Source organism: Callithrix jacchus, chromosome 1 (assembly GCF_049354715.1).
Source record: "Callithrix jacchus isolate 240 chromosome 1, calJac240_pri, whole genome shotgun sequence".
NCBI lineage: Eukaryota > Metazoa > Chordata > Mammalia > Primates > Cebidae > Callithrix > Callithrix jacchus.
The window spans coordinates 182,889,710-182,904,986 of NC_133502.1; the positions used below are offsets into that span (position 1 = coordinate 182,889,710).

At 62.4% G+C, this 15,277-nt stretch overlaps 1 protein-coding gene across 4 annotated transcripts in view; it reads left to right on the forward strand.

Moving 5' to 3' along the window:
- The first annotated feature begins 297 nt into the window (after positions 1-297).
- The window catches only part of RXRA (retinoid X receptor alpha), a 111,296-nt gene continuing 96,316 nt past the window's right edge, over positions 298-15,277 (forward strand). For 2 of the 4 annotated variants that reach the window (XM_078350625.1, XM_035262251.3), the window contains exon 1: positions 298-507. Coding sequence is in view for 1 of the 4 variants with exons in the window: in XM_035262251.3 (XP_035118142.1) it covers positions 480-507 (28 nt within the window). In the remaining 3 variants the exon portion in view is untranslated. Of the gene's footprint in view, positions 508-3,211; positions 3,410-15,277 lie in introns of those variants that run through there. The other 2 variants (XM_078350648.1, XM_035262253.3) reach the window with 2 other exon arrangements.

Consider the following 15,277-nt stretch of genomic DNA (forward strand, 5'->3'; position numbering starts at 1 on the left):
AGCGAACTCTCAAGTTTGCAGGGCGTTCGCAACTCTGCGGCCGGGCGGGTGGCCGGGCGGGCGGCGATCGCGGGGCGGCGGCGGAGGGGGGCGCGCTCCGGGCGGGGCAGGGAGGGAGGGGCGCGGGCCGAGCGGCGGCGGTGGCGGCGCTGCGCCGAGTCCGCGCCCGTCGCGGGCCCCCCGCCACCCCCCCGCCGGCGCCGCAGCGCCGCGGTCGGAGCGGGGCGCGGGCGCGCGGCGGCGGCGGGGGCGCGGGCCGGGCGCGCGCGGCGGCGGCGGCGGCGCGCAGACACAAGTAGTTTACATTGTTGGGCGACTTTTGCAACAACTCGCCGCGCCGCGGCCTCCGCGCGCCGCCGCCGCCGCCGCCGCTGCAGCCGCCGGCTCCCCGCCGCCCGGGCCCGGGCCGGCCGCGCCGGGGGCGCCGCGCCCGCCGCCCGCTGCCTGCGCCGCCGGCCGGGCATGAGTTAGCGGCAGACATGGACACCAAACATTTCCTGCCGCTCGGTGAGTGATCGCGGGGCCGGGCGGGGACCGGGCCGGGGCCGGGGCCGGTGGCGGGCTGGCGGGCTGGCGGGCGGGGGCCCGGGCGCGTGGGCGGCGCGCGCGGAGTCGCCGGCCCGGGTCCCACTCGGACCCCGCGCCGACCTTGGCGAGAGTTAGCGCGCCGGGCCGGGAGGAATCGACCCGGGGCAACTTTTCCCGGGGCCCGGGCGGGGAGGGGCGGGGAGGGGCGAGGGCGGCGGCGGCCCCCAGCCCGCGCGGGGCCGCTCACTCGGCCGGGGAGCGGGGTTGGGCAGCGGGCGGGCTGCAGGTTCGCCCGGGACCAAGAGGGGTCTCCGCGTCACCGGCGGCCGCCTGCGCCCCCGGCCCCAGGCAGCCCCGGCGCCCAGCTGCAGCCGGGCCGCGCAGGAACCCGGCCGGGGCGGGAGGAGCAACTTCTGCGCTCCGCGGCTCCGGCCTCCCCGGCCTGGGCACCCGGACGGCGCGCTGGGCCGGGAGCGGCCTCTGCGCCGCCCGCCGGTAGGGCTGCCGCTTCCATCAGGCCGCTGGCCCTTGGGCTTGCGTCCGCCCAGGAAACAGACTGGGACCCTGTTACCCCAAAGCAGCCCACGCCCGGGTGGGCATGGTCCCCTGGGGGCTGCATGAACAGAACGTCAGACCTGGGAAGGCCCCATTCCAGAAAGGGGGCCGCTCACTCTGGCACCCCCTCGTGTTCTCCCAGGCTGGCTCTCGGTTCGTGAGCCGGACAGCCCAGAGGCTCGGAGGCTCAGTTTTCCCCCTCCTGCTGCCGTTCCCCCGCCCGGTGGCTTCCTATCCCAGACTGCCCGCCAACTCCAGGCCCAGACCTACCGAGGAGGAGGAGAGGGCACGGCTGGGGCCCCCACCCATTGCTCTCCCAAGGGTTTGGAAGCTAGTGAGAAGGGGGAGACTTTATAAATGAGCTCCGGGAAGGATATTAATTTGGTGGTGGGACGGCAGCCAGGCTGTCAGGCTGGGTGAAGGATTTGTGCTGAATGGAAATTAAAACAGCTGATTATGAATGAAGCCTCGCCATCCACAGCCCCTCCTGCTCACCGACCATGCAGCCCTGGGGTCAGCTTTGCCACCCCAGGAGGTACTCAGAAGCCAGGGTAGCTGCAGGGATGTTTAGTGAGATGGGGGCATGAAGGGGAGCCAGCCTGGACCTAGCCCGTCCTGGGTGTGGGGGTGAGGGTCTGAGTACCTCTGGCTGTAACAGGCAGGGGTGCTGACCCAGGACCCGGGGAGGGGGTGGGTTCCAGGTTTGTGAGACCTAACACTTACTCCCTGACTCTGTCATGATGGAGTGGCAGGCTCGAGGCCTTGAATGAACTCCAGGGCTCAGCCTCCAGGACTGGGCACTCATGCCCATTTTGCAGATTTGAAAACTGGCTGGGAGAGGCTGAGCCCCAGGATACAAAGTGGTGGGTTTGGGATTGGCACCCCCAGTTCGTAGAACTGCTGAGTGTGAGCGGTAGGGAAAGCTGACTGTGATGGCCTATGCTGGCAGGTGGGCTGCGGTGGCTGTCCCCTCATTAAAGCTTTGCACTCACGCGTGTGCACGCGCACAGAGCTAGGCTCTCCCAGACGATTTCTCTGGAACAAGGAATTCCTCAGCTCAGTCTCTGTCTCCTGGGCATGGCAGGGACCTGGCTGGTTGCACTTCAGCTGAGTACTGAGAACCTAATAAGTCCGTATTTCCAATGCCCTGGGTGGGACAGGGACAGTCCATGGAGTTGGTGTATGTGGGGCAAGGGAGCAAGGGTGCCCATTCCTCAGGGTGGCTTGCTGGAGTCCCTGTGAGGAGGAGAGGCCGTGCCTCGAAGCCAGTGCCTCAGGGACCTCCCTGGGCACTTCCCTGCCACAAGAAAGCTGGGAGTCCTCTTCTTGGAGGCCCATGGCCTCCCAGGCAGCCCACGCCCCAGGGCTGAGCAGAGAGTCCTGGGCTCTGATTACATTTTATTTTTTTCTAAGCTTGTGACCAGCTCTGAAGTCCAGAGCAGTCGAAGGTCCATTTAAGCTGCTACTCGTCTAAGCCCTTTTGTCAACACAGCCTAATCCCTCCTGGGGGTGAGTGGCGGACGGCTTGGCTCGTCCTGGCCCGGCTGGCCGCCCAGTCAGACCTGTAGCTGCTGGGGAGGCTTGGCCAGACACTTTTGGGGTCTGGGGTAGAGAGGGCCTCCTCCCCGCAGTGTGCGCTGCTGCTGGGCTCGGGGGGCCAGGGGAGGGTCCCAGTTGGTGCCCACTGAGTCACTCCGTGAGGGCAGAGATGAGTCCAGCGTCCAGCTCTGGAAGGAAAGTAAGGCTGAAGGACTCGCCAGAGGCAGTCCCGGTTTCCTGGCCCTGCCGCCCGGGGCTGGCCGTGCTCCCATGGCTCCCGGGAGAAGGCTCCGGCTGGCCTCCTCTTGAATGGTGGGACTCAGGCGGAGTCCACAGAGTCCGAAGGTCTCAGACCATGCCAGACCCCGTGCTCCCGTAGAGAGACCGGTGGCAATGCTGTGGGCCTGCTGACCACTCTTGTAGTTGGGGCACTCAGACCTGGGTGAGCTTGCAGCTGGGTAAGGGGCTTTTGGTAACATCAGAGCCCTTGGGACCCAAAATAGAGCCCATTCCGGGGCCTCCCGAAATAACAGGGTCACGTGACTCTCAGGAGGCTGGGCTTGGAGTCCCGCTGAGGCCTGGCGAGGGTGTCTCCGCAAGGGCACTGCTGGCTGCGGGCGTTTGTTTTGGTAAACTCTGGAGGAGCCCTGTTTGTTGACTGAGGAGGTGTCAGGGTGAGAAAAATGGCCCAGTCCAATGGTGGCCCTGGCCTTACCAGCCTCCATCCTTGCCTAGGGCTGGCTGCTGTCCTGGACCCGAGCATGCAGCTGTGACCCTCTGCCCAGATGTGAGTGGGACAAGCTGGGCCCCTAGGAAGGGCCTGTGGAGGGCGGGTGCTTTGAGTCCCTTGGGGTGTGGGGTGCAGGTTGAGCCGGCAGCCCTGGTCACACGGGCAGCTGCTGTGACTGTCTCCCATCTCTGCCAGCACCTGGCGGTTCTTCCAGCTGTGCCTGTCCTTCAGGGCCTGTGGGGGGCTTGCTTCCACCACAAGTCTCCTCTAACTGCTCTTTCAGCCCCTGCCCCACCCCCCTGTGGCTGGGCGGGAGGTCGTTGCTGGTGTGCTTTGTTTCCTCCCCTGGGAAAGGGTGTCTGGAGGGTTTGCTGTGGAATTACTGTGGGCACAGGGGGTACATAGGGGTGTGCCCCTCTGCCCCTGGGGGCTGGCCTCATATGTAGGGGGGTTCTGGCCTCAGGAGAGGGACAGACCTCAGCTGCACGGAAGGTGGCATGGGGGTGGGGCGAAAGTCTTAAATGCTCACCCAGCACCAGCAGAGGCGGCCTGAGTTTCGTTTCTTGGGCCATTTTGGGTTTTGCCATGGGTCAAATGCTTCAGGGCTGAGGCCTTGAGTGGTGAGCAGGGGCCTGTCCTCTGGAGAAGAGGGCATAGCTGTCCCAGCAAACACAGAGCAGAGGCCCTCCCTGGCCCGCAGCTGGCGCAGGGCTGGGCACTGCCACCGGGACCTCCTTCCCTTCTCTGCTGGGCTTGAGTTTGTAGTTTGTAGCTGGCTTTGGTGGCCAGGGCCTTAGGGTGGCCCATTAACTGGTGTTTTCTCATGGGAATTGGCTGTTAGTTGGGCTAGGGATGAGGCTGGGGTCTGGGGCTCAGGGGACTGGGTGCTGGCCTGTAGCCATTGGGGGCTGGAGTCCATTTGGGGGTCACCTTCCAGACCTTTGTCCTGAGGCTCTGAAGCGGATTGGTTTCGGGATACTGTGGTGTAGTAGGGCCCTCCACAGCCTTGCTCCCCTGCCCACATATTTCCATTTGCCGGGGTGCAGCTGTCTTCCATCTTCTTGTCTGCTCCTCCCATTCAGGGCCTTTGTCACCTGGAGGATGGAGGTGGTGGTTTTGCAGGGATCCCAGGAAGCGGCTCTGACAGGCGGTGTCCCATTGCTGGGCAGGTGGCCAGGCCACCTGGGGTTGGACCTTCTGTCCTTGCTGCCCGCCTGGTCTGCTGTTTGGCCTCTTGGGGCCTTGGCTGTCCATCAGGAAAATGGATACACTGGCTCTTCCGGGTGCTGGAGAAGGCAGCCTGCTTTGTTGTGGGCTGGCTGGGAGTTTGGGGAGTCTGTTTGTGGGATGTTTACCCTCCTTCTGAAGGTGATGCCCGTAGGTCCTCTCTGTGCCTCCTGGGTGGGTCAGGGTGGGGCCAGGTTTCCAGAATTGGACCATAACAGGCCATGGTGGTTGCGGGGCTGTATGGTGTGGAGGAGCAGACTCAGGAAGAGAGGGCATGGGGACGCTGAGGTAGGCCTTTCTGTGGACACAGATTGGCCAAGGGAGAGCTCTCGAGGCTGCTCGGTCCCCGGGACCAGTCCCTACTCCACTGCAGGGATCATCCTCACAGGCCCGAGGAGGTGGGTGGGTCGAGGGACCTCGGCTTGCACACCCACCCCAGCCTGGTGTGCGATGTTCTGAGCAGTTGTGCCCCAGCGCCTCACAGACAGGGAAATTGCACCCTAGAGTTACAAAGCAATTGTCTAGCTCAGCAGCTGAATGAGCGTGAAATGGAGCAGAAAGCAGCTAAGGAAAATTGGCCCGGCCGCCGTGGGGAGAGCGGGTGCGGACGGCGTGCAGGGCCTGGGTGTGTGCACGCTCACCGTTGCGCACACGGAGTCACAGGAGTTACAGGCGCTTAGCTGGAGCCGCTGGCTGCCGGCCTGGGTCCTGGCGTGCCTGAGAGTGAGCCAGGCTGTGTGGGGTCCCCGGAGGAGCACAGTGGTCACTGCTGGGTTTGTCAGCCTCCTTTTTTCTAAATCTCCCCAGCTTGTCCAGGACTCTCCCTGTTGCCGTGAAGGTGCAGATGGCTGTGCCAGGGACTTTGTTTTTGGGACCTTGTGGAGGTGTCATGTCACAGAGTCAAGCCCGCTTAGCAGATGGGGACACTGAACCCTGCGTGAGATCTGTGGGCCAGCCCTTGTGTCCTGCTATAAGGCCTCCTTTTTCTCTGACACTTGCCTGGCAGAGGCCACCTTGAGCTCCAGCTGGGAGGACCTGCCCCAGGGCAGGGGCTGTGCTGCCCCAGGTCCTCCTACCCCTCAGCATCCTCAGAGGCTGCTTACCGGCCAGGCTGGGTCTGTGCCCTGTGTTGATTCCTGGGAGCCCCACTGCTGGTCTTGGCCCAAGTGAGGTGTTTCTTTTGTGGGATGCTGGAGGACGGAGGTCTCACTGGGCCAGCTCTGTGCCCTGGGACTGGGCATTTCAGCCCCTTGTGTTGATTGAAGGAGTGGCAGTCCCTTGATCCTCACTCCAGGGTTGTCCTCGGCTTGGGGTGGTGGCTGGGAGTCCCCATGCCCACTGGGAAAGCTGTAGCTGGGCGAGCAGCAGAAGCCCAGCCTGGGAGCTATGGCGTGCCCACCTCCTCACGCCGCCAATTCCTGAGGGACCTGGGGAGTGGACGGGGCAAGGTTGGCCACCCCAGGTCTCAGGGTAAGGCAGGGGTGCGGTTCTCTCTGAGGTCCTAACCTGGCACACATGGCCCACCCCATTCATGCAAGCGTCGGCCTCGGCCTCCCCAGGGTGACCTGGCAGAGCCTTGATAGCTGTGGCTGGGGAGGCTGGGCCTGCTGGTGGGCTTGTCCATACGTGGCTTAGGGAGCACCTGCTGGGTTCTGGCCTGGTCCTGCTGCCTTTGGAGGAGGGGTGGGGAAGGGATGCCCAGAGGCAGGGACAGCAAGGTCTGGCCTGGAGGGGGTGAAGGGGATAAGGATGCAAGGGGGAGGTTTCGGGACTGCAGCCGGGAGGGGTTCACATGTGAGGCTGTGTAGGGCCTGTGTGCCAGGTGCAGGTGCGTGGGTGCCTAGAGACTGGGGAATCCTGGCATGGTGCTCATGGCTGGAATCAGGCCTCTATCGCTGTGCAGAGGCTGGCTTGGAGGCAGCCAGGCAAGGCCTGGAAGGTGGAGGTGACTCTCTCCAGCTGGCTAACTGGTTTCAGGTGGGCCTTGGGGCCCCTATGAATGGCTGTGCACCCTTGCTATGGCTGGGCCCCTCAGTGTGGCAGCCTGGGAACGGGGTGGAGGATTCCTGGCATCTCCCTGGGGCTTAGGCCAGGTCCCTGGCCTGGCATGGGGGTGGCCTTTCCTGAGCATGGGGGTGGGGGAGGCGCCTTTTCCCTGGCCCTGGCTCTGGGCATCCCTGCCCCAACCCCTTTGGCTGGGCAGGAGGTCGCTGCACTCCCTGGGCACTGGATGAAGTGGGAGGCAGGCTGTCCAGGGGGAACAGAGCAGCCAGGCCTCCTGGGGCCAGGTCAGGGATGCTGAGGCTGTGGAGGGGACCCGACTTTGGGGCTGGGATTGGGACACTGAGGGGGCTTGAGGGGATTAGAGCCTCTCAGGGTCTCCATGTGAGGAGTTACCATGGGTCCGCTCGGCCAGCCCACAACTGTCTATCATGATCAGTCTCAGCCCCAGTGCCTCCTCCAGGCACTGCCTGCTGGGGTGAGGGATGCTGGGAAGCCCTTGGTCACAGACCTTCTTCTGGGGTGACCCAGAGGCCACCCCTGGCCTCCTTGCCCCTCTGTTGGCCTCCTGAGCCAAAGTAGTTTCCATTTGGGCCTTGGTTTCCCCAGCTGTACCCGGGACCAGGGTTGGGGGTGATGGTTGTCAGCACAGACTGCTGCTGTGTCTGCGGGATCTGGAGCCTCTGGCACCGAGGGGAGGGGAGACTGAGTTGGGCCTGGGCCAGGCCGTGTGTAAATCCTCCAGCCGCCATGGATAAACCCTCGGAGTTCAAAGCCAGCCCCGGGTGCGGCCGCCGGCTGTAATGAGGTTACTGATTCAACAGGCTTCCTGGTGCTGCCGCCCAGAATGCAGTGAGGCTGGGAAGCCCCGGGGAGGGATCTAAGTATCCCGTAATTGACCAATTTAGCTTAAGTGTCCACACTGGCCCTGGGCAGAGGTCAGGCAGTGACAGCACAGGTGGCTGGAGTCGCTGGGGCGGGCTTCCAACAGCTGCTGTGTCCAAGCCCTTCTGCATGGGGGGCCCCCGGCCTGGGCCGCCCTGTGCCTCTGCCAGAACTCCCTCCACATGCTCTGCCCTCTCTACCTGTGCAGGTTCAGCTTGCCTCTCCAGCCAGAGCCCACCTGCCACCCTTGGTGCTCAGCAGCCCCCTTGGTGTACGCTGTGCTGGGCTTGAGGTGGGGCCGCAGCTTTGGACTTGGTGCCCAGCGTCTGTCTTCAGCTCCCGCTGGCAAGCATGCTGGGTCTGTGCCTGGCCACTGCTCAGTTTCCTCCCTCCAGAGGGCCTCAGGGTGATCCCAGGCCTGTGTTTGACATTGAGGCCGCTGGTGGTGCAGGTGCCTGGTGGGTGGGAGCTCTTCATGTGCCAGCCCCCCATCCTGCCTCCTCTTATTTCCCAGGCTTCCTGAGGGCAGGGCCCTTCTGAGGCATGGGCACCCCTGCGGCACCCAGCACAGGACTTACAGAGTGGGATCAGAAGCACCTCTCCTGCCTGACAGCGGTGGCTTCATTGCCTGTGCTTGGGGAGGACGCACCTGGTGCCTTGGAGAGAGGCTGGCAGACCAGCCTCCAGCCCCTGGTTTCTGGACCACCCAGGCCTGGTATCCAGAGGACCACCTTGGTGGCCGTTTGCTCCTCAGAAATAGGACTGGGCGTTGGGCAGCAGTGTCAGTGACCACCGCAGTGATAGCATGGACTGTGGCACTGGCAGTTTGTGCTGAGCTGTTCCTCGAACTCAGCTCTCTACATGGTGGGGGCTGCTCTCCGACCAGGCTGCTGTGTGGCCTCAGGCATGTCCCTTCCCCCACTTTGGTTTCAGTTTCCCTGGGGCCTTCTGGCTGTTAGAGCCTCTGCTGTGCCTTCCCAGCACCCTGGCTGTGTTCTGATGTGCCGTCGGCCATTGGTCAGGGTGGCACACTGGGGACCAGCTACCTAGGAAATAGCTCTGTGCTCCCCCCCCAACGCCGAGGGAGGCAGGACCTGGGCTGGGGTAAGGGGCTGGGTTGCTGGGGTCTGGAAAGCCCTGGGATCTGAGCAGGGCTGGGGTGGTCCTGGCTCTGGATGCGGACTGGGCGTGTTGTGGTAAAGCACGCAGCATGTAATGGTGAAATGGCGGCCTGGGGGAGTGGCAGAGGAGAGACAGCAGGGGCCATAGCTGAGTGGGGTCAGTGCTCGTGGGCATCACCCAAGGCCAGGCTAGTCCTTCTGTCCTTGAGCACTGACCTCCCCTGCCTGGAACCTTCTTTGGCTTCCCATTGTCCCCAGCATGGAGACCAGGCCTCCACCTAGTGTCATGTGGCTCTGTAACTTCTCCCACCTCATTAAGCACCTCTTACTGATTTTCTCATGTCTAAAACTTGTTGGTGAGGTAGGCTGCCCATGTGATGAGTGAGCACCCCTCTGAGTCATGGGCTTTTTGGCCCTGGGCTAGCAAATTTATTTCACTAGGCCTCAGTTGTCTCACCTGCAGACTGCCTGAGGGAGTTCAGGGAAGCTTCACAGAGGAGGTGATGTAGCTGGGTTTTGAGGGATGAGTAGGAGTTTGTTGGGTGGGAAGTGGGGAAGGAATCAAGGCAGAGAGAACAGGTGGACCCTGTCCAGGGGAATCTGGTTCAAGCCAAGGGTATGGGGAAGGGATGTCTGTGCAGGCATAAGCAGGGGACTTTCCTGGAGCATTTCTGAAGGATCTGACTCTGTGACCAGGCTCCTCTGGCCTGGCCCTTGCTGGCTGGCTTCCAGGTCTATGCTGGTGGGGACCCCTTTGAGCATGGGGCTGTGGTCAGCTGGCCTGGGAATAATTCACCCTGTGGAGCTCAGGCTGCCGGGGGGGGCCTTGCTGCAGCCTGGCGGTCCCCAGCTGACCTGATGTCTCCTCTCCTTCCTGCCCAGGTCTGGAGTGTGGACCCACACTGGCACCCCCCTGCTGTGGTACCCCAGCTTGGGGCTCTGGCCTCCAGGACATGTCTGCCGCTGGGAGGAGCAGCTGGGGACCTTCCCTGCTGCCTATCCCCATGCCCCTTGGTCCTGCCTCAGTTCCTGCCTCTCCCTGTGGGCAGCCTGGGCGCTGTGTGCCCAAGAGCCCCCTGTGTGAGTGCCAAGCTATTGGATGGCTTCTTGGCCTCTCCCCACCCAGAGGGAGGAAAACAGCTCTGACCATGAGCAGAGTCCACGGGAGGTGGTAGAGCTGCCCCTACCCCACCCCTATATGGACTTTCTGCCCAGGATCAAGGTCGAGGCGTAGGGCGGGGAGGCGGGGACTTCGTCAGGGGTGCTGGGCCGTTCTGGGCACAGGCAGTGGTGAGGCGGGCCTGGCAGCCAGTACCACCCGCGCCATCCTGGGCCCAGTGGAGGGGTGAGGACAGGAAGGGCAGCGGGTCCTTCCTCTTCCCTCCCCTCAGTCTCCTGGGCATCAGGTCAGAGCCACCCACCCCTCTGTGCTGTGTGGCCCACCTCCCAAGGCTGGGGCCACAGGGGGCATCACCCCTTAGTGGCCATGTGGAGCCGGTCTCCTGCCCCTCAGACAGTGGGCCGGGGCAGTGGCATGCTCACGGCCTGGGTCTTCTCTGCCACATGGACTTTGTCACTTGGAGCACGTTCCTTCCTTGCTCTTCATCTTGGTTTTGTTGTTTGGAAAATGGAAGGAAGGGTGCCAGGCAGAGTCCGAGGCGAGAAGTGTGCACCGCTGTGCTGCTGTGGCTGGCCAGAGCCTCTGCAGACGTCACCAAATGGGCGAGCTCCTCTTCCCACGGGGCCTTCAGACCTCAGAGTCTTTCTCAACACAGGGCTGGCTCCAGACACCCCTGTCGTGGCTCGGAGTTGGCTCTAGGTCTCCGAGGCTGCTGAGCCCACAGTACCAGGTGCTGTATAAGCCTCGTGAAGTTTGTAGCATGAATTCACGCAGTCAGCCAACTGGCCCCTCAGCCCCTCAGGTTCAGAATTGTTGCGATGGGTGAGCCCGTTCCTTGTGAAGTTGATTTCTAAAATCCTGACCTCATATGACTTGAATCCCCCTCCTTCTGGGGGCTGGTCCAATTTCCAGGGAAGGGAAGTCCTGCTGTGTGTCTAGCTCAGTGTTGGTTTCTGGAGCGGGAGTGGATGGGAGGGTCTGGGACTGTCCTTGAGGACTTCTTGGGCCAGCTGGAACCAACCCCTGGGGGCCTGGGTGGGAGCTGAGGCTGAGGCTCAGGCTGGGAGGTGCACCCGCCGCCATGCCTCTGGCCCCACCAGTGCTCAGTGTGTTTGAGATGCACCTGCCTGGGCATCCCTGGAATCAGATTCCCAGATTGAGGGTGGGGTGCTCAGCCCCAGATGCCCACCCCTGTTGGCGACCTGGCTTCTGCTGCTGCTGCCAGGCACGTCTTGTTGGAACTTGTGGCAGTATGGGGGGTCAAGACCAGCCAGAGGGAAGGAGTATGCCTCCCACCTGCCTGCTATCTGTCCGTCTGCTCATCCATCTGTCCGTCTGTCCCCATCCATCAGGGAGGCACAGAGGAACCAGGCTTAGCCCTCACTCGGGCAGTGGTGGTCCCTGGGGTCAGATGGCCTGGGATGGACCCCAGTGCTGCCACCTGATGGTGTGTGACCGTGGACCAGATGTTTTAGCCCTCTTTAGGCCTTAGTTTTCTTATCTCTGAGGAATCCCTTGTCCCAGTGGGGTGGAGATGATGTGAGTGTGGTGGTAGGAGGATGGACTGGAGGCAGAAGGGACATGGAGGAGGCATCCGCGCCTCACCCTGGCATGCAGAGGGTTGGGGCTTTTGAATTAAGTCATGAAGGATGTGTAACAGTTGGCCTGGGAGAAGCCAGTGTCTCGTCCTCACACTGTGTGTCTGCCTTGTGTCATCAGAGGCTTCCAGGGCAGAGCTTCTTGACTCTGCCATCCCTTGCATCAGACAGTGATGTGCCTCCCCCTGGGGGGTCACCCAGAGACTCCTGGGTGTCCTTGGAGCAGATGCAAAATGCAAAACTTGAACCTCTCCAAAGAGAAACGGGACAAGTGGGTTTCGTTTGGCTCAGGCGGCTGCATGTCAGCCCTGAGAGGTGCAGGTGAGAGATGGGTCACTACCACCAGTGCTCATGGAGGGCCCCTCTGTCCAGAGCTGCTCTGAGGATGTGACAGGTAGGTCCCTGCCCTTGTGGGCTGCCAGGCCAGTGGGGGAGATGGGTGGTCAGTGGCAGCTAAAGACGATATAGGGCATGGAGGGAAACTCTGGGTAGTGGCCACAGAGCGGGACGGTGGCATCAGGGGCCCTGACAGCAGACAGGTATGTTGTCCTGCTGTGTTGTCCTGGGGCCTCCCTGGTCCTCCCTCTGGCTGGCAGGATGGGCAGGTGTGTGGGGTACAGCCATCGCCAGGCACTTTACCCTGCTGGCTCATTCCTGGATCCCTGTGGCTGGTGTGGGACATGGTTTACAGAGAACACCTGTCAGCCGTGGTGCTGAAAGGGCCTCCTCATGTCAGGGTCCCCCTGGCTGCAGCCCACAGGCCACTTCTGGTCCCAGATTGATGTGCCTCCAGCCCAAGTGGCGCCTGGGTCCCTCTGACCTGGGCTGGCATCCCCTAGGGCATGGGGTTGTAGGGGAGGTCACCACCATCCTTGCTGGCTGGGAGAGGCGTGTTCTCACGTGTATCTGGCTGCAGTCAGTGGCCAGAACCTGCCCATGTGTGGACATTTAGGCCTCCTGCCTAGGAAGCAGCGATATTGGCCGGCAGCTGGTGGGATAGAGGAGGGGCTGGCTGTCAGAGCCCACGAGGCCTGGATGTGGCTGATAAGCTGTAAAGTCATTATCGGAGGGTGCAGCTGGTGCCCCCATCCCCAGCCGGTACCTAGGCCTTGCACTGGGGCCAGACCCCTGCACTCTGCCCAGGCCTGAGAGTGAGGCTGGGGGAGCGAGCAGGCCTCTGTGGGGACTTGGGAGTCTCCGGGGTCCACCAGGGCCCAGAGATCCTCCCTCCAGGGCTCCGGAGACAGCCGCCGTGCCGCCCTCCCTGCTGACCCTTCGCCCTCCCTCAGGTCTGCCTGGCCGCCTGTCTGAGAACAAGGAACCAATTGTTGTCACCACTGCTGTCTGCCTCCTGCTGTGGATGCCTTGCCTGGCGTTGGCAGTGCCCACACCAGCAGGGACCTTGGGACTCGGAGCTGGGCCTGGGCCACTGCCCGTGTGTCTGGCATTGGGGCAGGGCTGGTGGTCACCCACCTGGTGTGGCCCCATGGGCTCAGGGCCCTGCCTGTCTGCGCCCTGTCTGTGGGGACCCTCTTATGCTCTCTAGCCAGCTCAGAGGCCCCGCAGCCTGGAGGGCTCTTGGCAGAAAGGCCAGGACTGAGGTGGCATGTGTGGGGCCCTCTGCGATCTGCCTTCCTCCCTCTCTGATCCTCAGGGCCCTGGTGTCCTCCCCAGACCCTTCTCTGGGTATTTGGAGAAGAGCATGGAGCAAAGGGACGGGCAGGCTCCTGTATGTGGTCGGGGTTCCCACCAGGGTGTGTGCGTGTGAGTCTGTATGTGAGCCTGTGTGTAAGTGTGTGGGCGCCATGCCTGTGTGAGCCTGTGTGTGGATGTGTATGCCCATGCCCTTGTGTGAGCCTGCGTGTATGTGTCTGTGCCTGTGTGTATGAGTGTGTGTGTGTTAGCCTGTGTATGTGTGTCTGTGAGCCTCTGTGTGTGTGTGTCTGTGAGCCTGTGTGTTTGAATGTATCTGTGTGAGCCTATGTATGTGTGTGTGAGCCTGTGTGTGTGTGAGCCTGTGTATGTGTGTATCTGTGTGTGAGCCTGTGTGTGTATGAGTGTGTGTCTATGAGCCTGTGTGCGCCTATGTGTGTGTGTGTGTGTGTGAGCCTGTGTGAGCCTGAGTGTGTGTGAGCCTGTGTATGAGTGTCTGTGAGCCTGTGTGCATGAGTGTGTATGAGTGTGCATACCCATGCCCTTTCACGAGCCTGTGTCTGTGTGTACTTGTCCATGTTTGTCCCTCTGTGCACAGCTGTGTCCATGTGTGAGCCAGTGTGTGTGCACCCGCATCTGTGTCCCTCTGTCCCCTGCCCCGTGTGAGCATGTGTCCATGTACACCTGCGTTCTGGTGTGTGCACCTGAGTGTGAGTGTGTGTCCGTGTACCCGTGTCCTGGTGTGTGCACCTGAGTGTGAGCGTGTGTCCATGTACACCTGCGTTCTGGTGTGTGCGCCTGAGTGTGAGGGTGTGTCTGTGTACCCGTGTCCTGGTATGTGCGCCTGAGTGTGAGCGTGTGTCCGTGTACCTGTGTCCTGGTGTGTGCGCCTCTGTGTGAGCGTGTGTCCGTGTACCCGTGTCCTGGTGTGTGCGCCTGCGTGTGAGTGTGTGTCCGTGTACCCGTGTCCTGGTGTGTGCACCTGCATGTGAGCGTGTGTCCGGGTACCCTTGTATCCTGGTGTGTGCGCCTGTGTGTGTGTGTCCGGGTACCCTTTTGTCCTGGTGTGTGCGCCTGTGTGTGAGCATGTGTCTGTGTACCCGTGTCCTGGTGTGTGCACCTCTGTGTGAGCGTGTGTCCGGGTACCCTTGTGTCCTGGTATGTGCACCTGTGTGTGAGTGTGTGTCTGTGTACCCGTGTGTCCTCGTGTGTGTGCCTGTGCTATGCTTTGTGGCATGTGTGCCTGCATGTGCTGCACTGTGCCCTGTGCCTACACCTCCTGATGGCCTGTGCCTGTGAGTCCAGCTTTGAGATTGGTCACTGCCTGTGCTGCCTGGCTCCCTCCTTAGCTAAAGGGTCCTGAGGGCTGGGGATCCCAGACAGGAGATTGGCGGGCTGTGGGGGACTGTGGGCAGATATATGTTCTAGAAAGACCTTGGCCATTGTGGGGGTGGTGGTTTGGGGCAGACCAGTGATGTCACCCCCTGACTTTTCAGCCAGTTCAAGTGGCACAGGGGTGATAATTGTAAAGCCAGGGGGCTTTGGGAAGTGCCAGGGAGCACTCTGAAGCAGTCTGTTTTGGTCCAGTGGGGCTCACGTGGCACTGGCTCGCTGCCTGCCCTCCGGCCTGCAGCGTGACAGGCATCACAGACCATCTAAAGCACTCCGATCCCGTTCTGTAGGCACCCTAGGCAGATGGTGTCGGTGCGGTAGCCTCGACCCACGCCTGGGCCTGTAGCTCTCTTACTGAGTGGTGCTGGCAGTGCAGAAGCCACACAGTGTCCAGGTTGGACAGGTGGATTGGGTGTGCGAGCTGCGGCCCAGCAGTGCTCCCTGGCTCTCTAGCTGGACCGTCTGAGCTCCAGAGGCCAGGAGGCTGTCTGCTGTAGAATTCTGTGCCCCAGGAGAAGGAGCTGAGCTGATCCTGAAGCCAGGGTCAGTCACGCACACTTTAGTGTGAATGAGCCTCACGTGAACCCTGGAAAGGCCTCACAGGAAAGGAGAGGAAGGAAGGCTTCCTCTAATTGTGTGGACGAGGAAATAGAGGTCTGAGAGCGGCACAGCCGGCTAGCGGGGCGAGCTGACGGCCAGGCTGTCTCCGGACCCTGGCCTCGTGCCCTCACCTCCTGATGGCCCACCTTGGGGCGGAGCAAGCGCACAGATGGGAGGGCCCTGATGGGGCGGCAGGCGGGGAGAGGCGGGTGGCTGAAGCTGTGACCGCAGGCCCCGCCGTGGGGGTGGTACCTGGAGCGTGTGCCAGGCACAGCGCGCCAGGCTCCCTCCTTCCCTGCACCGCAGTACTGATGAGGAGGCTCCCCTC